At 41.5% G+C, this 22,397-nt stretch overlaps 2 protein-coding genes across 5 annotated transcripts; one reads left to right on the top strand and one right to left on the bottom strand.

The window, feature by feature from the left end:
* The first annotated feature begins 9,503 nt into the window (after nucleotides 1-9,503).
* Nucleotides 9,504-10,445, top strand: LOC132220492 (olfactory receptor 10J3-like). Its single transcript, XM_059673639.1, has one exon. The coding sequence runs from the start codon at nucleotides 9,504-9,506 to the stop codon at nucleotides 10,443-10,445; it is 942 nt and encodes a 313-aa protein (XP_059529622.1).
* Nucleotides 10,446-13,875: 3,430 nt separating this feature from the next.
* FCER1A (Fc epsilon receptor Ia) lies at nucleotides 13,876-19,987 on the bottom strand. 4 transcript variants are annotated; one of them, XM_059673641.1, is made up of 5 exons: nucleotides 19,879-19,987; nucleotides 19,427-19,447; nucleotides 18,080-18,337; nucleotides 16,246-16,507; nucleotides 13,877-14,284 (listed from the first exon to the last, which is right to left on the bottom strand). In XM_059673641.1, the coding sequence occupies exons 1-5, from the start codon at nucleotides 19,931-19,933 to the stop codon at nucleotides 14,107-14,109; spliced, it is 774 nt and encodes a 257-aa protein (XP_059529624.1). In that variant the 5' UTR covers nucleotides 19,934-19,987; the 3' UTR covers nucleotides 13,877-14,106. The 4 variants fall into 4 exon arrangements, with proteins under 4 accessions (XP_059529626.1, XP_059529624.1, XP_059529625.1 ...); XM_059673642.1 differs by having other exon boundaries at nucleotides 13,879-14,306; nucleotides 16,250-16,507; nucleotides 19,427-19,516; XM_059673640.1 differs by having other exon boundaries at nucleotides 13,879-14,306; nucleotides 16,250-16,507.
* Between the last annotated feature and the right edge of the window lie 2,410 nt (nucleotides 19,988-22,397).

The following is a 22,397-nucleotide window of genomic DNA, read 5'->3' as shown; positions in this document are numbered from 1 at the left end:
GAGAGTCACCTTTGGGTGCATCTGTCACAACCTATTTATCTTAACACTAGTGGCCTGGTGCACAAAATTCATGCACGGGGGGGTGGGGGGAGCCTCAGTTCGGTCTGCACCCTCTCCAATCTGGGACCCCTTGGGGGATGTCTGACTGCCAGTTTAGGCCCGATACCACCAGGCCTAAACCGGCAGTCGGACATCCCTCTCACAATCCTGGACCACTGGCTCCTAACCGCTCACCTGCCTGCCTACCTGATCGCCCCTAATCACTCTGCCTGCTGGCCTGCTTGCCCCCAACTGCCCCCCCTGCCAGCCTGCTCACCCCCAACTGCTCCCCCGCCAGCCTAATTGCCCCCAACTGCCCCCCCCTCCTGGCCTGATCGCCCCTAATCGCCTCTGCCTCAGCCCCACCACCATGGCTTTGTCTGGAAGGATGTCTGGAAGGTCTCCCAGTCTAATTAGCATATTACCTTTTTATTAGTATAGGTTATATCTGATAACTTTAATACAGCAATTTTTATATAGCTTTTTTCTATTGAGTAATTTTTTCTTCTTGATTTTTAGACCTTCGGTCTTTCTTTTGGTATGTTTGGTAAATTTTTATTGCTTTCTGGACGCTCTATATTAAGAGTCCTCAGACTTTTTCTGAAGGGACTGAATAGACTAATTTAGGATATATGGACCATATGTCTCTACTGCAACTATAGGTAATATGTAAGTGAATGAGTGTGGTTACGGTTTTTAAAAATTGTATTTATGGTCACTGAAATTTGAATTTTTGTAACTTTTATATCACAAAATTTCATTCTTCTTTTGGCTTTGCCAACCATTCAAAAATATAAAAACTTGCAGGTTCTGCAAAAACTGTTGGTGGATTCATTGCCAGTAGACTGTAGTTTGCCTACTCCTATTCTCTATGAGAAAAAAAAGGTAAAGATTACTTGAGGTTCTATATTATATTATCTTCCTCTAGAGAAGATTTTATTTTGCCTCCTGGTGGGTAGTTAGACTAAGGGCAAGGTCATATTGATATAAGTGGGAATTAAGCTAAATCAAAGCTGGTTTCAGTCTATGTGAAAGCTAATTTACTTCTACTTTACCCTTCACCTAGGGTGTAGCCCTCAAGTATATGGAAACTGCCACATGCTCTGCTCATTTTTATTTAGTCTTTTGATCAAAGGCTACAAATATGAATTACAGTTCTTGAGGAAACTGCAAAGAAGTGGGTGTCAGGCTACCATTTCTACATATCTTTTCTTTCTGGAATCCTGGCCTCTCAACTATTCATTGACTTAGAAGCTATATCTACATACTAGAGTTATTATAACATTATTTTAAAAATGAAGTAGAACTAATTCTACCCTTCAAGAGTAGCTTGGTATAAAGAAACCCAGGAAGGGTAACATATTCCTGGTCTCTTCACCTTAGTTTTTTTTATTTGTAAAACTAGTGGCCCGGTGCATGGATTTATGCACATTGAAAGGAAATTAATTAGAAGAAATATTTTAATATCACTATTTGTCCTTTCTCTATAATAGAAGTGTCAGAGATGAAAGGAAATCAGTAAAATGTATATGATAATAATATACAAATTGATTAATAAATAACAAAAACATGATATAAAAACAACATTGATAAAAACAATGACTGATAAATTGATTAAACTTACTCTAATATCTCCCTATATACCACATTAAAAGTAAAAACACTTGCCGAAACCAGTTTGGCTCAGTGGATAGAGCGTCGGCCTGCGGACTGAAAGGTCCCAGGTTCGATTCCGGTCAAGGGCATGTACTTGGGTTGCGGGCACATCCCCGGTGGGGGATGTGCAGCAGGCAGCTGATCGATGTTTCTCTCTCATCAATGTTTCTGACTCTCTATCTCTCTCCCTTCCTCTCTGTAAAAAATCAATAAAAATATATTTTAAAAAAAAAAGTAAAAACACTTTCAGAGTGTTTGACTAATTTTTCTTGTGATTAAGTATTTACAACTTTAACTTTAACGTCACATGCTCTTTGAACTCGAGAGAAAGCAACATACAACTGACCATGTACGAAAACAGGTTCAGGTAGGAATATTCCTACTTTGTCTGGAGTTTGTTGTTGTAGTTTATTAATAGTCATCGCAAATGCTGGCATCACAGGAAACTGCCTTCAAATTAATTTAAATGGGAGGCCAGTGTCAGATGGGGATAAGTCAATTCTTGGAATCAGAATAACCTCTCTTTCCGCAGATCCTGTTAATACTTCAGCTTCAATTATGTTAGGTTGCAATCTTTTTTTTTTTTTTTTCTAAAATATATTTTATTGATTTTTTACAGAGAGGAAGGGAGAGGGATAGTGACCTAGAAACATCAATGAGAGAGAAACATCGATCAGCTGTCTCCTGCACACCCGCTACTGGGGATATGCCCACAACCAAGGTACAGGCCCTTGACGGGAATCGAACCTGGGACCCTTCAGTCCACAGGCTGACTCTCTATCCACTGAGCCAAACCGGTTAGGGCAGGTTGCAATCTTTAATAATAAATCTAGTGCCATTACAAAGACCCCATTTATTATTAAGAATTATCAGTAGCATGATGATTGCACCGACTTTCAATTTTAATTTATGATACGGCGTTCCCGAAGGAGTAATACTATTAAGAAATTCGATGGGAAAATTTTCCTTTTTGGCATCATCCATTGAATCGATGGAATTATCACTCAAATAGGTGTGAAAATCTCCACCGAGTATATCCAAAATTTCTTCATTTAATTTATGAATGTGCTCATTTTTAAGACAAAGAATCGCACGTTTAGATATATTTTTAATATTATCTATAGACTAGTGACCCGGTGTGCAAATTTGTGGACATTGAAAGGAAATTAATTAGAAGAAATATTTTAATATCGCTATTCACCCTTTCTCTATAATAGAAGTGTCAACCAAATTCATGATTGACAATTATAGATGGGAACACATGCGTGCAATTGGAGCCAGCAAGAGCTTTATACTACTATATATGGATAAACTTGCTTAATTAGACCTGCTTTCTGATGTAACTAAACTTATTCCAGCTCAGTGAAGCACCCCAAATTCTCTTTCAGGTTATTGTCAGCAACACCGCAGTAAATATCAACACAAAGCAGATTATTATTGTAGATCACGCAGGAAGAACAAAGGGTAAAATATTTAACTGCAGCAGTGTTTGACTATATTCTGCGCAGTGAGAAAACCTGAAGTCATTTTCAAGGTCCACCATTTCTTACTTCTTTTCAGTTGTATCAAGTTTCTAAGCTTTCTAAATCTCCATTTTCCAGCTAATGAAAAGAAAATAGGATTTCACTGAGTCTCCTATCTATCTACTCCAGGATTTCTGTGAGGATCAAATGAGATGAGGCACAGGAAAACACTTCACAGACATTTGGTTAAAGTGTAAAATGTTTCCACCCGGCTATAAAGTGAGTCTGTCATGTTCCTGGGCTGAAGAAACTCCAAGGAGTCTAGTTGCTAGGGAGAGGAAGCCAGGTGTTGCTATGTGACATCATTACCTAGGGCCCACAGCCACCATGTCTGAGCTGGGCTGGGCTGTGGGCCGCATTTTGTGCCATGGGGTCTCAGCAACGTCAGCTGCGATTTGGTGGGGTGTTGCTCCGCAGTGGTGGCAGGGCCTGTGTCTTACTTGGGGGAAGCCGAGTGTTCCTTTGTGGGTGCCAGGTCCGCAGTGCCGTTTCTCTGTAAATGGCCAGGGCATGTCACGGCAGCTCCTGCATTGAGCGTCTGTCCCCTGGTGGTCAGTGCATGTTATAGCGACTGGACAGATGGTCGGACACTTAGCATATTAGTCTTTTATATATATAGACATACTATTTCCAAAGGTAGCTTCAATAATAGATCTGTTACAAATCATCTCACAGGGGATTTCAATAATATCCATTCCGAGACCTTTATATGTATTGCGCATGGGCGAGTCAACGTTTATTTTTAAATTGCCAGTGCACGTCATGTGTACCAGCCAGTTGGTCGGTTGGCCTTTTATATATATAGATGGGGATAATGGTATTTAAAATATATGTACTTCATCGTGTTCTTGGGAGAGTACATCTAACAATGTGACAGATGCAGAGTGAGGAAAATCTGGTAGATATTACTGTCATCGTCATCATTACTATCACCATCATCATCACATTATCATATCATGACTCAGAGATGAATAAACAGAGGCCCAGAGAAGAGAAATGTCCATCCAAACACTTACCAAGTTAGTGGAGAATATGGAAACTAAAACCCAAGTAAACAGAGTCACTAGTCTCATGCTTTTTCACTATAACTAAGGTGCCTTCTTAAATTGCTATCAGTAGCAGTACCACACACAATTTTAATAAAGTCAATATAACCGATATTTATTGAGGATGACTTTGTGTCCAGAATTGTACTAGTCTGATTTCTGAAGCTGAATTTCCTGGGTTTAAGATCTGGTTTTCCTTTATCGGCTCAGTGTCCTAGAGAAAGTTACAGAATGTCTCTCTGCCTATTTTCTATTCTGAAAATGAATATAATGCTACTTTATATATTTTTCTTAGAATTTAATTAGTCAGTATATACACATGGCATAATTTTGAACCCAGTATATAATAAGTATATATAATAAAGTATTGTCTATTGTTTTTATTAGTAGTAGCAGCTATAAGTACGCTGAGAACAAAAGATGACTGTGAGTTCTCTAAATATGCTTACAATCAAGTTCGGAATGTAAGATCAATACAAATAAAATGATAATTAAAAATTGTGGCAATTCAGTGCCAACTTTTACATATCTTAAGGCTATTGACATTCATTAGCATCTATGTGGGCTATAGATAATAAATGATGTAGTGCAGAAAAGATGACCTAGCAAGGCTGATGCCTTGCATGGAACTGAGCTAGGGGACCCAAAATGATGTAGGATCCAAAATGATACAGAGCAGAGATGAGAGGAGTTAGTTAAAAGTATAAAAGTTCTGCCCCAGGTGGTTTGGCTCAATGGATAGAGCATAGGCCTGTGGACCAGAGTCCTGGCTTCAGTTCTGGTCAAGGGCACATACAGCCTGGGGCTCTGGTAGGGGCTCGTGCAGGAGCCAACCAATCGGTGTGTTTCTCTCACGTCGATATTTTTCTCTGCCATCACTCTCTCTAAAAATTAATGGAAAAATATCCTCAGTGAGGATTTAAAAAAAGAAGAAAAAAATATAAAAATTCGTACAACAGAATTCAGGGACTGGATTGATGATGCTACCCTGAGATTTTAAACTGACTTCAAGTGGCAGATCATCTAAATGTCAACCCTCTGTGTACCTGGCAGCAGGGGTCCATGCTTGACCCTACTTGCAAATTCTTGCTTCTCTTCATTTGTGAAGAGCAATTCCATAAGGTCTTAAGCCACCCCCCTTTGGTGCCAGAGCAATGGACAGAAAGTCTGACATGTATCTTAGCAGGATCATGGCCCAATCAGCCTTTTCACCCGAGACATTTCTCCTAATACCCAAGGCAACTCTACCCTCCAAAATGTTCATCTCGGGATTAGAAAATGAGCTGCCTGCGCAATGAGGTCCCCGGGCACTCTGATGTTTGGATTGTGTCTCATGCTGTTCATCACTTGGGAGTCAGTGCTGTTTGGGGGAAAGAGACCTGGAAGTCTGGGGTAAACAATTTACGCCTTATTAAGAAACCTCAAGCCTGAGGTGCTGCTTTGCAACTCAAAGAAGAGCTCCTTCCAGCAGGAAGGGCTGTCAGAGCCTAAAGGAAATGAATGTGGCTTGTTCTGTCCTTCAGTTCTAGTCTCAGGCACCGGAAGGCTGGGCTATGCATTGTTTTCTTCCTCTAGTTCTTTTAGAGACCGCATTCCGAGTCAGATCCAAAGGCTTGCCAGTCAGTGGAGGGGGGATTTCTGTTAAACCATAATTCTGGTAAGACATTAGTGACCCTGAGATAACATTTGTAGACTATTTGATAAAATAGCAATATTTTTACAAAGTGGCTTAAATTCAAATAACTGATGAGTTTTACATAATTTCAGGAAAGGTATTGATGAAGGTCTTGGAAACATTATACAACTATTAGAAAAAAATCCAAACCTAGTGCTGGGGGTTGGGGGTGGCCGGGGAGAGATCAATGGGGGGAAAAGGAAACATATGTAATACTTTAATCAATAAAGAATTTTTTTTTTTAATCCAAACCTAGTATTGCAGGCAGTCAAATTTCCAGCGTGGGGGATGTGACTCTCAGGCATGAACACAGCTCTCTAGGGGACCGGAGAAACAAGCTAACTGGTGAATATCACTTTCTTATGAGTGCGGACGGGGTGGGGGGGGGGTGTTTATTTTAACATAGCCAGTTGTCATACGGTCAGTGAAGTCTCTAGAAGGGGGGAAAGACCTCTCATAGAGAATACTATTGTGATTTCTATTATTTTGGAAATGTGAGTATGTAAACTAATGTAAAGAAGAGGGATGTATGACTTCGAGGGCCTTTAATATAAAAGGCTGTTCAAAAATATAAGATCCTTATGGCCCATCTATGTCATAGTCATCTTTGTTTTTCTAATACCAGCACAGTAGTTATACGTTGTGACTGCTCAACACATTGAACGACAGAAGAAATGGTTTCGCTTAGATTTGAATTAACATTTTATTATGTAGAGGGGGCTAAAAATAATCAGGGAACAATGAGATAAGTTCTCTTATTTGGGAAAAAAATGTAAATAGTGTTCATTCATGAATAGGGATAGGCTTTATTTAACATTTTTTATCTTTATTGTTGAGAGTATTACAGATGCCCCCCTCTTCTTTCCCCATTGCCCCTACCTCCACCCAGTTCCTGCCCCACCCCAGGCCTTCACCACCCTATCGTCTGTCCATGGGCTATGCACATATGCATATAAGATCTTTGGTTAATCTCTTCCAATCCCCACCGTCTCTTTCCTCTCAGATTCCTCAGTGTGTCCATGCCTCTGTTTCTATTTTATACATCAGTTTATTTTGTTCATTAGATTCCACATATAAGTGAGATCATGTGATATTTGTCTTTCTCTGACTGGCTTATTTTGCTTAGCAGAATCATCTCCAGGTACCTCCATGTTATCTCAAAGGGTAAGAGATCCTTCTGTTTTACAGCTGAATAGTATTCCATTGTGCTAATGTACCACAATGTTTGTTTGTTTGTTGTTGTTTTTTGTCATTTATTTGAAAGAAAGAGTGGTAAAAAATGGTCAATAGCATTATCTGAATAGTCTGTTCACCTGTACCCTCCCTACATTTTTCTCTCATCTTTCCTTCCTCAATTACATTTCTTACACCGTACACAAGTAATCCTATTCTTGCCTATGTTTTTTCTTTCCCCATTCTACTCTGCTTTCCTTTACTGTTTGCTGTATCTGTTATCTCTCAAATGATGGTGCTGGGATAGTGTTTTAGGGTGTTAGCAATTTAGAGCTGACTAATGGTTGGAAGAGGAAGGAAACAAATATTCTAGGCAACAGACATGAATAAGATCTTCTGACCAAGAAAGTGGAATTAAGTTATAAGCATGACTTGGATGAATTTCAATCCAAGTTTTCAAATATAATGAAAACTATAATTTTATAGGGATGGGTTTCAAACAGTTATAACCCAGGAAAACAATCTAGATGTCACTGCATATTATATATAATTGAATTGAATTGAATTGAATTGCAAACCTTGCGTGAATATAATATATATATATATATATATATATATATATATATATATATATATATATTAGCTGGATAGGCTACTATGATTTAAGGAAGAAATTAAATGTTGGGCACCTTCAAGAACAGGATTAGAAGAAGAGCTGAAAAATCTTATCTCACCTAATCCACACCTGTACTGGGATAATACATGTAGCAATGCCTGGTTCTAGTCAATGCACCTCGTGAAAAGATTTAAAAGAGCATGAAGAAGTCCATATGAGCAATTGGAAGGGAAATGGTATAAAACTGCTTAGGATTCCATGGTATAAATGTGCCACAGCTTTTTTTATCTATTCATCCACTGATGGGTACTTGGGTTGTTTCTAGATCTCAGGCATTGTAATAGTGCTGCTCTGAACGTAGGGATGCATATATGCTTTCTGATTTGTATTTCAGGATTCTTAGGATATATTCCTAGAAGTGGGATCACTGGGTCAAATGGCAGTTCCATTTTTAATATTTTGAGGAAACTCCATACTGTTTTCCAAAGTAGCTGCACCAGTCTGCATTCCTATGAACAGTGAACTAGGGTTCCCTTTTCTCCACATCCTGGCCAGCACTTGTTTGTTGATTTGTTGATGGTAGCCATTCTGGCAGGTGTGAGATGATACCTCACTGTCATTTTAATTTGCATCTCGCTGATGATTAGTGATTTGAGCATTTTTCATGTCTCTTGGCCATCTGTACGCCCTCTTTGGAGAAGTGTCCATTCACGTCCTTTGCCCATTTTTAAATTGGATTGTTTGTCTTCCTTTTGTCAAGTTGTATGAGTTCTTTACACATTTTGGAAAGTAACCCCTTATCAGATGTATAGGGTGTCCCAAAATTCACACAAGATTTGAAATTGAATTGAATTGCAAACCTTGCATGAATTTTGGGACATCCTATATAGTTGGCAACTATGTTCTCCCATACAGTCAGATCCCTTTCCATGTTGTTGATAGTTTCTTTTGCTGTGCCACTCTAATCTGTCATGATCACAGTGGATTGTAGGTCCAAGGCATAGGGAAGTGAAGCTTAGGACCTAGGGTTTTGAGGAGGAGAAGTCAATCTAGGACCCTCATTGAGCATTTGCTGTTAGTAGTGCATTCGTCCTGTTGATATCAGCCTCATGTATCTTTTATCTTTCACCTCAGACACTGATCCTCACTGAATCTTTAGGAGGTTAATTCAGATGTGTTTGAGGAAGCCTTTAGAGCTGGGCTTCTTCCTTGACCTGGACTCACTCCTCCAATGGCTGGGTAATTATTTCTATAAAGTCTGTCTTCTTTTTTTTAATATATTTTATTGATTTTTTACAGAGAGGAAGGGAGAGAGATAGAGAGTTAGAAACATCGATGAGAGAGAAACATCAATGAGCCCCCTCCTGCACATCTCCTACTGGGGATATGCCCACAACCCAGGTACATGCCCTTGACAGGAATCGAACCCGGGACCCTTCAGTCCGCAGGCCGACGCTCTATCCACTGAGCCAGACCAGTGTCGGCTAAAGTCTGTCTTTTAATTTGTCTGTGCTTTTCCTCTCAGATCTATCTCTGACCTCAATCCTAGGGTCCTAAGGTAGCATGTCTGTAGCACCAAACAGGAAGATGGACAAAGTGATGATTCTGAGCAAGTAGTCAACGGCTGTTCAGTGACAGCCCTCGAGGCCTGGAGCATTGCCCAGAAGAGAGGCAGCCCTTTAATGAAGGCCTTGGTCCAGCCTATTCTCTTTTTTAGTTGACTCATCACACATTTCATTTCTTTGCCCAGCTCTTCCAGACCTAGAACTTCCTCGATGCCAAAACCAAACTCCACGGCTGTGACTGAGTTCCTCTTGGAAGGTTTCTCCAGCTTCGGGTGGCAGCACAGGCTTGTCTTCTTTGTTGTCTTTCTAACTTTGTATCTGCTGACTCTCTCGGGCAATGCCATTATTGTTAGCATTATTTGCATGGACCGTCACCTCCATACTCCCATGTACTTTTTCCTGAGCATGCTGTCCATCTCCGAGACCTGCTATACTGTGGCCATCATTCCCCAGATGCTCTCTGGCCTGCTGAGTCCTCATCAACCCATTGCTGTCCAAGGCTGTGCCGCTCAGCTCTTCTTCTATCTCACCTTTGGTATCAACAACTGCTTTCTGCTCGTGGCCATGGGATATGATCGCTATGTGGCCATCTGCAACCCGCTGCGGTACTCCATCATCATGGGTAAAGAGTCCTGTGTGCGGTTTGTATCTGGGTCACTGGGAATTGGTCTGGGCATGGCCACTGTTCAAGTAGCCTCTGTGTTTTGCCTCCCCTTCTGTGATGCCTTTGTTATCTCTCACTTCTTCTGTGACGTGAGACCCTTGCTGAAGCTGGCCTGCATAGACACCACGGCCAATGAAATCATCAACTTCGTGGTCAGCATCTGCGTCCTTGTTCTGCCCATGAGCCTGGTCTTTATCTCGTATGTCCTCATCATCTCCACCATCCTCAAGATCTCTTCCGCTGAGGGCCGGAAGAAGGCCTTTGCCACCTGCGCCTCCCACCTCACAGTGGTAGTCATCCACTATGGCTGTGCCTCCATCATCTATCTCAAGCCTAAGTCCCAGAGTTCCATAGGCCAGGACAGACTCATCTCAGTGACCTACACCGTCATCACTCCCCTGCTAAATCCTGTCGTGTACAGCCTGAGGAACAAGGAGGTCAAAGATGCTCTGTGCAGAGCCATGGGGCGAAAGCCCCGGTCCCCTTAATGCGGAGTGGTGGTGAAGGCCTTTTATTTGTATGTATTGATCTTAATGCTGTTTCAATAATGTCTTTAAATATGGGATTAAGAAGAGTAGACTGCCCTAGCCAGTTTGGCTCAGTGGACAGAGCGTCGGCCTGCGAACTAAAAGGTCCCAGGTTTGATTCCAGTCAAGGGCACATGCCGGGGTAGTGGGCTGGATCCCCACTGGGGGACTTGCAGGTGGCAGCCGATCCATGATTCTCTCTCACCATGGATGTTTCTATCTCTCTCTCCCTCTTCCTTCCTCTCTGAAATCAATAAAATATATATATATTAAAAAAAATAGTAGACTAAATTTAATTGGGTATTAAAACTGAAGGCTTCCATTTGAACTAATCACTGTTCTTTAACACCCTCCTTCAGATAAGATAAAAATGACTTCACATACAGTTAAGAATGTAGGAAAAAGATTTACATGCCTGAGCCATTCATATCCATGTTCTCTCACACACACATGCACATACCTATATACACCCTGAGAATATGTTAAGTTATACAACTCCATTAAGACACAGAATACAGCAAAGTTCTTAAGAGCTAAAAGAAACCATATTAGAAAGACTTGTGTGTGTGTGTGTAATTATGGGTGTAGGAGTAATTTTTGTAAATATTTTAACAACTAAGTGAGGAGACATGCCTGCGTATCTTTTCCAGTGAACACTGAAGGCTTTATTGTAATATGTGTTTGCCACTTGCTAAGATCCTATCACAGCCTAAAGAATCATCAAAAGATGTCACACACACTTTCCAAGTGACTGGAACTACCCTAACTGACCATTCCTGGGAATGAGGAGGGCAAATGTGGGAAAGCAAAAACCACCAGCTACTGAGGACCCAAAGGTGGGTGGTTCATAGTCCAGAGATGTCTAGGTGAGAAAACTCCAATTATAAAGCAGGACATGCTGAAAAGTCCATTGCTTTTCACATTCCAATTCTGGAGTGAAAGAGGATGGAGGTTGGAAAGCGTCAAGCAAAAATATACTTTCTTTTGCAAGATAAAGCTAAACTCTTTGAAAGAGTATTAAGTGTCAGCATGTTAACGAAAACTTCTGAAAATATTTATTAATGAGCGGAAGTCTGAAGCTTGACTTCAAAAGAATTTCCAGTAAGTTCCTAAGCCTGCAGATGCTAATCTTCAGAAATGTCTCCTTAGATACTTCAGCTTAAAACCGCAGTTGATAAAAGCAGTTCATGTGTGAGCATCACAGAAGGTGAACGCACATGCTCTGCTGCGAGGAAACATCCGCTTTCTCTCATCCTTCCACTCCGCTCTGGCCTTCTATATTGAGGATCAAGCCCAGACCGAGTTTCAAACACAGCTCTTTCCAGGCCCCAGAGCCCAGCTGGTACAAGCGATGACCCTGCAAAAGCTTGTGAAAGTGTCATGAAGTCTGTGGGGCACTGAGGGTGGGACAGGTCAGTGGAAGTTAACAAATCCCCTAAGTAAAGTTACTACGTCTCACTTCGCACAAAACACTGGCATTCGAAGTCTGAGAGATAAAAGATATCTTTGCCTTTGTGTCCAGATTTCTAGAAATGATAGAGCCAGTGCATTTCTGTGAGGGTAGTCACAGAACAATTATAAAAACTGTTTCCTTAGTAGATCTGCTTCATGTAGATAAAAAGGTTAGGTAAAGCTCTGATGGCCTGTGTCACCCTGTCTTCTATTTGAAGTGGTCTCCAGCTGAGGCTGCAGTACGCTAGGCTGATGGCTCCCCTGGAGGATCCACATTCATTCCTCCAGCGACTGGGCGTGTCCTGGGCTGACAGTTCTCAGCTGAGTCCCTCTTCAGGAATGGCCCTTGCGAAGAGCTGCCTCCTCCAAAGCCCCATGGATGGCCTCCATGACTTGCTATTTCAGGGTCTGAACACAGGCCCGTGCCTCAATGTAAGGTGACCAGGAAGGGCTGTCCCAGTTTCAGGGCTCTCCACTGCGCCAGGGTTTGAGGGTTTTGAGGCTTTTGCTGTGTCTGTGTCATGTTTCTTTTGCCCAGTCCTGCTTCCTTCGTTCTCACGCAGGGGTTGATGCTGAGCTCACTCCCTGATAAACTAGTTGCATTCACATCTCTGTTTCAGAGTCTGTTTCTGGAAGCCTCCATTCACAACATTTTAGGGCCCCATTTCTAGAACAGCAATTGGCAAGTGGGGCCCCAAATTTTCAGTGTTGATATTTGCTAACTAAGGCAGATGGCCAGTTATTTCTATTTTAATTTAAAAAAATAATTTTATCCTATGAACTGAACTATATTTGCTGTGGCTCAGTTCAGTTGGCAGCAGTTTAGTATTATTTTCTTGGAAACGGGTTAAAAATTAAGATCTAAATTTTTCTCAGAATCCACAAAAAATCATCCCCTTGTCTTCAAAATTTTGTTTATGAATAATTTCAATATTATTGTTAGATCCATATTGTCTCATGATTAGTTTAGTCTCTTTCTAACGGGTGGCCTTAGAAGAGGCTATAACTTAGTCCCATTTATTCCATGAGAGAATCCTGAGACTCCAATGAATATTATAAAGACATAAAATGAAAAGAGAAATCAACAAACCAACAATGTCTAAATCCTTTGCTTGAGACTTATTCTGTTCTGGACTTTTATTCAGAGCAGAGAGTTCTGATTATTACTATTTTACTAGAATTTCTTTACAAGATGCTTAGTTCAGGTGCTGTAAGAGGGTATTAAAGACATATGTTTAGGCCCTAACTGGTTTGGCTCAGTGGATAGAGCGTCGGCCTGCGGACTCATGGGTCCCAGGTTCGATTCCGCTCAAGGACATGTACCTTGGTTGTAGGCACATCACCAGTAGGGGGTGTGCAGGAGGCAGGTGATGGATGTTTCTCTCTCATCGATGTTTCTAACTCTCTATCACTCTCCCTTCCTCTCTGTAAAAAAAAAAAAAAAAAATCAATAAAATATATTTAGAAAAATAAAGATATGTTTGGGGGATTCTAGAGGGAGGAAACAATCACAAGGGAATCTTAGACTGAGCTTCAACCCCTAAGTTCTATGGCTCAAGACTGCCCCAGATTCTGCCAAGACCTAGAAGCTCATGGATAGTAAATTGAAGAGAGAACATAAAAATGATCAGCCTCACTAGCATTCCACCATGTCTTCTCATTCCTAGCTTATACTTACTATGGTCAAGAGACAACTTGTCTAATCTAAAACTTCATGGTTTTTGCCTCCAGAAGCAAAAGAAGAAGGAGAAGGAGGAGGAGGAGGAGGAGGAGGAGGAGGAGGAGGAGGAGGAGGAGGAGGAGGAGAAGGAGGAGGAGGAGGAGGAGGAGGAGGAGGAGGAGGAGGAGGAAAGAAACTGGCAAGCCTCGGATACTTGGAAACAACATATCATTTCACATTTCTTTTATTAAAATTGTACTTTTCCTTCACAACTATATAAATAAACGTATAAACAGGTGTATAAATGAATCTATACATTCTTTCACTTATTTAACAGGTATTTATTGAGCGCTTATTATTACATGCCACTTAACCAGTGTCAGTTGGTTTAGTGAGCAGTTCAGCTGAACACAGATTTTTCTATGGACATTGTGAGTTGGGTGTGACAACAGAAGCAATGGCGGATGCCAGAAGGAAATTGCTGTGGTGAATGTTTCTTGAGCAGTGACGTCACTTCTTCGGGGGGTTTGGCTTAGGCTGTGGGTCCATACATTTGTGGCCTTTTCTGGTGCTCCTGATCTTCAAGAGGAACGTAAATTGCTGCTGGGTTGAGATAAACAGCCCCGTGTCCACAGCAAACAGGATCGCCACCAAAACTGGGATAAGGATTTGCTGCCAGTAGTAGCTGCTTTGGTGAGATGTGCTGGAATCTAGGTGCAACAAGAAACACAACATTATTGAATAATATTAAAAATTGAACTGCAAGTTTCAGAGCTTCATCCTCCCCAAGAGAAGGGACCGGCATGGGCCTCCTTATTCTAGCATGACATGGCACTTCTCGGGGGCAGGGAGAAAACACTTCTGAGTTTGGGTTCCTTAGACTGTGCTCCCTGGAGCCCTAGGGAGTCCTGACTATCTCCCCAAGCCCTTGTCTGACAGTTTCTCTAGCCCAGTGGTTCTCAACCTTCCTAATGCCACGATGCTTTCATACAGTTCCTCATGTTGTGGTGACCCCCAATTTCAATGTTACAAATTGAACATAATTAAAGCATAGTGATTAATCACAAAAACAATATGTAATTATATATGTGTTTTCCGATGGTCTTAGGTGACCCCTGTGAAAGGGTCGTTTGACCCCAAAGGGGTCGCGACCCACAGGTTGAGAACCACTGTCTACTAGCCAATATGCCCAATGGGGAAGGTAATAGAAAAAATAACCCCTTTCTTGAAACTGAAAAGACCAACATCCACATATTATTTGGGATAGAAAGGAGACAGAGTGAGGTCAGGAGGTCATCAGTGTCTTATTTATCAAACAATCAATCGATCATCATTCTTGCATGCCTTTTGGGTAAAATGAAGATATTGAACAAAATCATCTTTAAGTTTCCTTCCAGTTTCACTATTTTGTGACTCTGTTACTCTTTTTTACAAAGTACCGCTTTTGGCTTTTGGTGATTATTCTAGAATTATAGAGACTCAGAATATTAAAGCCAGATATTACTTAGAGCTCACCTAGATCAGTGGCTCTGAACACTGTCTATTCATTACCATTACCTGAAAGAGCTTTTAAAAATACTGATGTGTGCACACCCTATCTAATCAAAGTCAGAATTTCTAAGAATGAGATATGAACATCAATATTGTTTTTCAATTTCTCCAAGTGATTCTAATAAAGTCTGGACCCAACCCTTTATTTTATCGATAAAGATATTGAACAATTAAATGGTATTTAGGTCTCAAATTAGTTAACAGAGAGCTGCCACGAGGACCTAATTCTAGCTTCTGGACTCATGCTTTTGTAGACATTAGGATGAGCCAAGTTTGCCAATTTCCTCCTTGTAAGGCAAATATTTCAAAGGCTCTCTCTTTTATATGAAGTTTGGGAAGAGCAATCCTTTTCATTGGCTGCCCACCTGCCCATTTTTTCCCTCATTAAGCCCTCGCTCTTTTCTCCCAATATACAGGCAAACACCACCTACTGAATTATTCGTTTTCTTACCCAGCCCTCCTAGACAAAATAGACTAAGTTCTTCACAGCCTTTGTTCCTTCAACTTTGATACTTTCTTTCAATTCAATAGATAAGTGTCGCACACGGAGCAGCAGGTGACTTTGAGATCAAAACTAATTGCAATGTGTTATGCTTGGGTAGTGCTTAACAAATTACAAATCCATTTCACAAATATTATCACATTTAATCTTTATAGAAATGCCATAATATGAGCAGGTATTACTATCACCATTAAACCAAAAATAAACCTAAGCCAGAGATTGAGAACTATACTGTGGTCCATGACTCTCCATTGGAAGTTTAGTCGATTTTCTAAGGGATCACGGCTGCCTCCATTTTACAAGCTGTTACTATTTCAAGTTGAGATGTCGTCTTTCCCTCTGCTATAGGCTCCTTCCTTTCTTGTACTAACTCACCTTTTAAAATAGTACTTTTATTGATTTCAGAGAGGAAGGGAGAGGGAGAGAAAGATAGAAACATCAATGACGAGAGAGAATCATTGATCGGCTACCTCCTGTACGCCCCACACTGGGGATTGAGCCCGTAACCCAGGCATGTGCCCACTGGGAATCGAACTGTGGCCTCCTGGTTCATAGGTAGAGTGCTCAACCACTGAGCCATGCCATCCAGGCCTAACTCACCTTTTTTTATAGTAATCTTGAGGGATTCAGAGGTATAGTTCATCTGCCAAATTTTGCCTGTGCAGTAATAGTTGCCGCTATCTTCCAGGGTGGCATTGGTAATGGAGAGGTTGTGGTTCTCATACCAGTACTTCAGTGCTTGGCCATTCTTGTAGTAAATCACCTTGAAGACATTTCTATTCATCCAACCGCGACACCTGATGAGGAAGGACTCACCCTCCAGTACCACCTCAGAAGAGGACTGAAGAAGCAGCCAATCTGAAGAGCATTTATTATGTTACTTATTTAACAGCGAACAAATAGATTATACAGATAGATTTGGGATAGATAAATAACAGGTAGATAAAATGAATGAGGTCCTGCATTGAGTCTGTCAGAAGCCATTGTTCATCATTAATATATTTCTTGGCTCATAAAGTCAATAGAAAGGAAACAAAATAATGCTTAGAGCTGGACTTCTATATTGATAAATCTTCTCTCCTGAAGAGTAAGTCTGGAGCCATAAAATTTCTCTGACATTTCTTTTGAGCCCATCCAAGGACGGTCTGAAACCCCAGAATTCCCTTGAGCTCCATTGTTGTTAGTTCTAGTCACTAAGTGAGAAGCAAACCTATTCTGCCTCGGGTATCTTAGCCTAGGACAGTGTCTATTTTGTCTTCTCTTACTTCATAGGGACTTGCAGTTTTATTGTTACTCATAGTTGATCCTAAAGCTTCCTCAAAACATGTATAACAACTTTTATTAATTATTTGTGTAATTATTTACTTAATATCCTTGTCCTTATTTGGCTTTATACTTCAAGAGGTTTGGGGCCATGTCTGTTCCTTACATTATATCCCCAGTGCCTAACACAGGACCTAGGAGTTGATAAGTACTCAACAAATATTTTTCAATAATGAGTCCGTGAAAAATTAGGTTCCATGACTACTGTCATTTTAAGAATTGAAAAGCAGCCATAGCCAGTGTGGTTAAGTGGTTTAGAGCACCAGTGGTAAGGATTAACAACAACAAAATTGAAAAGCAGCCACCAAAGAAAAATGTTAAATGGAAATATGGCTAGTTTGTGCAAACATATGTTATTTATGGGCAATCCTTGAGGACTTTAACAGAATCTACTCTAAGGAAATAAAGAAGTTATTCTATACTCCTTTCATTTTTATTTGAAATTTTCAGATGGATGTTAAAACATCTTTCATTCAAGAGAAAAATACAAAGTGTGTCTATACTTTAAAATATATTTCTATTTAAAAATATAACAATAACCTAGACATTCAAATGAAATCATTAGCTTGTTCATTCAGCATTTACTAACTAACCCACATATGCCTAAGCAGGCTTCACTAATTATCAGTAGGAAAGTGATACAGATAAAAAGCGAACATAAACTTTTTTCTTAAATAAAAATAGAGGACTTGAGGAATGTACACAGGTATCTTTCAAAATGAAGAGTACAACCAAATGTTCAGGTCATTACACATGAATATTGCAGAGCAAATCTTTAAATCAAACCTTTGATCCTATTTCAGATATATAGCTCTTTGCAATATTCATATATCCAACATGTCAGTGATCACTGAATAATATGCATCTGAATCTATACAGAAAAGATAGTCAGAGGTGAGATAAAATGGACAAATAGCATTGGAAGATGGCCAGAATATTGAAAGCAGGCAGAAGGAGTAGAGATGTGAGAAGAGAGCCTTACGGGTCTTGAGTGAGAGACCCTGAGTTCCACCCTGGTACCCTAAGCCTTAGAATAACTGCTCCCCATCATCCGAGAGGCCATTCTTCACCTGGGAAAGTCTGTATTTCCACAGACTTGGAACTTACCACTGAAGACTTCTAGATACACCGGTTGACTTGGGATAAGGTTTTTGCTCCTCTGACATCTGTATTCCCCGCTGTCCTGGAATTTGGCATTCACAATGTCCAAACTTGGAGTTGTGACTCCGAGCACGGTATTGTTGTGGGTCCACTTCGTGGAGTTAGCGTCAAGGGAATTGTTCCCGTTACATGTAAAAGTCACATTGTCTCCTCTAAATATTCTATTCCAGGGTGGGTTCAAGGACACCATAGACTTCCAGGTGGCTTTGAGAAGATCAAATTGTGAAAAGAGATATAGAGGGAGAAACATCATAGAAAATTAATTGTCTAGGCTTCAAAATACAGATATACTAATAGTCAACCAATGCTCAGTCTACCCTCTACTGATGTTGATAAGACCCTATCCTGTTTGGTAGGATTTTAAAAAGGAGGAAACACTGGTGTGGTCCCAGGGAGCTCCCTTCTTAGGGGGAAAGACAGGACAAAAATGCAGGATATTGAATGAATGAATGAATGAATGAATAAATAAATAAACAAACAAACCAAAAATTTAACATGTGATATAAGATAACTCATTTAATTTTCTTGATTTCAATTTCAGAATTTGTAATTGAGGACTGCAATCTCTTTTCAGGCAGAGACAATGTCTGTCATGTTCAACCCTAGCTTGACTCAATGGCTGGCACATGGAGTGAATGAATGAGTGAGTAACAGATGCATAACTCTGTTGTGAGTGTTTATGCAGCAAACAATATATGCCAATTCTGAAAGGTAATGAGAAAGACCAAGAGGATCAGTCTTAAAAGGCTTCCAAGAACAAAGAGATGTGATACAAATTTGAACTGAAGCTAAGGAAGTAACGGGGTGATGAAGAAAGGGTGATGCAGTAGGAAGAGAGCCAGATTTGAATCCAAGGCACTTATGTTAGAATCCAGTCCTTTCCTTGCTGTGTAACTTCCAGAAAATCACTAAACCTGACCTTCAGCATCCTTAATTCTAAAATAACAACATTAAGAAAGATGATGTAAGAATTGAATGAGATTATGTAATAGTGCCTGGAAGAGAAGCTGAGACATTTAAATGTTCAAAAGAAGTGGTTGTTGACATAAAAAGAGGAGGTGGTGACTTGAAAGAATGAATTGGTATGTGAGATACTTTTCAGTGAGAGAAAAGAAGAAAGACAAGGCAAGGTGGACATGGGAAGTGGGTTGAACAGGGAGTTGCAGATTCATAATCATTAGGAAAATTATAATCATCATTAGAAAACAAAGATGCTGGAATGAAGGGAAACAGTGTGGGGAGGCAACGCCCAGACACATTGAAACACCGAGTGAACAAGGACAGAGGACTCACCTGCTGGCATGCCATCTGGAGCTGCAAATGGTCAGAGAGGATAAATTAGTGTCCATCCCCAGCCTTCTGAGGCTCCTGAGGACTGGGGACCTGGGGGTAGGATGATGTACGTCTACATTCATGGAATTTTAAGGGCTAACCATCTTCCTAGGAATTCGATCCTGAGATAAGGAGATTCTCTTTTTTCTCTTACTCTCTCCCACCCGCCTTATCTTCCGGAGATGCCAGAATGATTGGAAGTAACCAGGCTCTCAGTCTAGCTTTTTGCTTAGATGTTGCTCAGCCCTCTTTCCTCTGCTTTCCAGTTTGTCTCCACTACAGAATCCCTGGGAGATGTCCCAAGCTTTGGGCATGGCCTAGGAAAAGACAGCACTAAAGCCAGAAATCCCACCCCAGCTGCTTCCTAGATCCATTTTGGCTGCTGCAAGAGGGACGACTGAACCTCTACTTACAAAAGAGCAGCAACGTCACCCACAGCAGGGCAGGGCCTCCCATGGAAGTGGACATCTCTCCCAGGGCCTCCAAGTACAGACTGAGCTGAAGTCTAGGGCCTTAAGATAGACTTAAAACCGAAAAGGAGAAGGAAGTGTTTTCTGTGTCCTATCTGGTTACCTGATCAGCTGTGCCTGGGTTTGCCTCCTTCCCTGGAGATAAAATTTGGAGTGGTGCCTGATTGGGCAATTTTATATGTACCTCCGTACTCCCCACCCCACCTCCATAGACATACCTGGAATCTAGTAAAAGACAGTCACAGGGCCAGATACACAGTCAGAGGACATTCTTAAACTGTCTATCAATGCAACTTAGAAAAGTGGGGTACAGGCGATGTTGCATTCATTCCCCACAATAATTCTATGAAGCAGGTGCCTTCATTACATTTTATTGGTAGGAAACCTGAAGCAAAGGGAGGTTAAGCAACTTATCTTAGGGTAGATACTAAATGGCTAATTTGGGATTCAGACGTTTAAAAATCTAACCCTAGAGGAAAACCCTTAATCATGACAATATACCTTTTATGCATGTCCACGAGTATGGCCAGCGATTGCTGAAATTCTGTTGTGGCTTTCCAGAGCTACTTGTATAGTAGGCTGTTAGCTAGATGTTAACAAAAAGGAAGGGAGCACATGGAACCAGCCGGATTAACTAGGAAAGGACACTCCAGGCATCCGAGTAGGCAGGAAAGATGCTTCACAGCCACCCATTGACAGGGGAAGGGAGAGATGGCACAGAGGATGTCTTTCACTAAGCACAAGCACAGTGGAAGCCAAAATAGTGATCATAAAGGGGAGGAGAAAAACCTAGGGAAATCTGGGGAGAAGATCAGATAGGATAAGGACACATGCCAGGGAAAAGCCAGGAAGGAGACTGAATAGTCTGAAAGAAGGCCTGACTCCAGGGAATATAATGAAAGCCTGCCAAAGGCCTGCCTCCAGGTGGCAGCTACGTGGGCTGGAGTGCAGTGCCAACCACGGCTCAGGTGTCATTGAGTCTTGGTGACGGACGTGCAGATAGGCCATGAGGCAGAGGGAAGTTAGGTAACTTGCCCACGGTTAGCCTTGGGTGCTGGGGTGATACAGCTCAGGGCCCTGTTGACTATCTTGGGCCTGGTGGGCCCAAGTGTGGGCTTGCAGCCTTGGAAGCTGGACTTCTTCTGCAGTGAGATGGAGCTGAACCCCCTGGTTGTGGATGAGACATTGGGCACGGTCTACTGGGGGCAGTGGTGCTGGGGAAGTGCCTCCTCAAGTGGGGCAGCCTTTCCAAGGGCTCCTACAAATCTTGCCACCGTCGCTTAAAATCCTCCTACGCATGTTATCTCTAGGGAGGTGACCTCTAAACTGCTCTGCCAGCTTGTTCAGCTGCCTGCCTCAGTTTCCCTATTCCACTTGTCCTGGCTTACCGGCCTGTCTCAATAGTATCTGTTGTGAACATTAAAATATTTAATATAGTGAAACGTTTAGAACAGAGCCTGGCAAATAGTTAGTACTTTGTATGTTAGTCGTTACTGTGACTGTGATTATTTTATAAAGAGCTTTGGACTTGAAAATAGAAGAGAAAGAGACCACTTCCCCAACTTCCTGGTCAACCCACAGAGGAAAAACACCCCAAAGCTGGAAAAGCCACTAGTGGGTCCGTACATCCTGCAAAGGATGCAACCAGGTCACGCAGAAGCAGTTGTGTGAGTGGGGTGGGGCCTGCCTCCCACACAGGGCTCCCTGCATTAAGAGACTGTGTTCTGGGGGGGGGGGGGGGGGGCGGGGGGGAGCGGCTCTCAGATCATTCCTGGGTGTGGCTGTGGACAGAGAAACCCCAGTCTTGCAGAGTCAAGCCAAATGTAGTGTAGGCCAGGTTTATTTTATGCTTTCTTACAGAATTACACAGTTAAGAAATGGAAACAGCCTCCTCTTAAAGGAATTCCTTTAGGTTGTTAGCTGATAAGAACAAGAGGTCTTAGCCCAGCCAAGAACATTTGCATTTTAATAGGTAAATTTTGAAGCCCTAATCCTTTAGGACCTGGTTGAACCGCACTGTGACCAGTGTGTTTCTGGGGGTGAGGGTGGGTAAGAGTGGGGGCTGGGAAGTGAGGACTGCCAGGGGGTTGTCTGAACCTCTCAGGGCACTTGCTCCCTGTGTTATTGCCTGCAAAGGACCATGAGGAAATGTGAGTGTGTGTGTGTGTGTGTGTGTGTGTGTGTGTGATGGGGGTGGGGCAGCAATGAGTATTGCATGTTGCCTGTCTCAGTGATGGGTCTGCAGGATACATTTTCAGCATTTACTGGCAGCCAGATGTCCTGTAATACCCAGGATGGCCTTGCATATTAAAAAATGTATGGTCAGATCTTCTAGAATTATTTGAGCCTTTGAGCCTTAAACCTGTTTGACCAACAAATGCAAAGTTTTTTATTTTTTGCATATACGGGATTTTACAGGAAAGAAACTATCACACATACTGAGGGGAGATTTTGCTCTTTTT

Source organism: Myotis daubentonii, chromosome 18 (assembly GCF_963259705.1).
Source record: "Myotis daubentonii chromosome 18, mMyoDau2.1, whole genome shotgun sequence".
Lineage (NCBI taxonomy): Eukaryota > Metazoa > Chordata > Mammalia > Chiroptera > Vespertilionidae > Myotis > Myotis daubentonii.
This window is presented reverse-complemented; position numbering and strand designations above follow the sequence as displayed.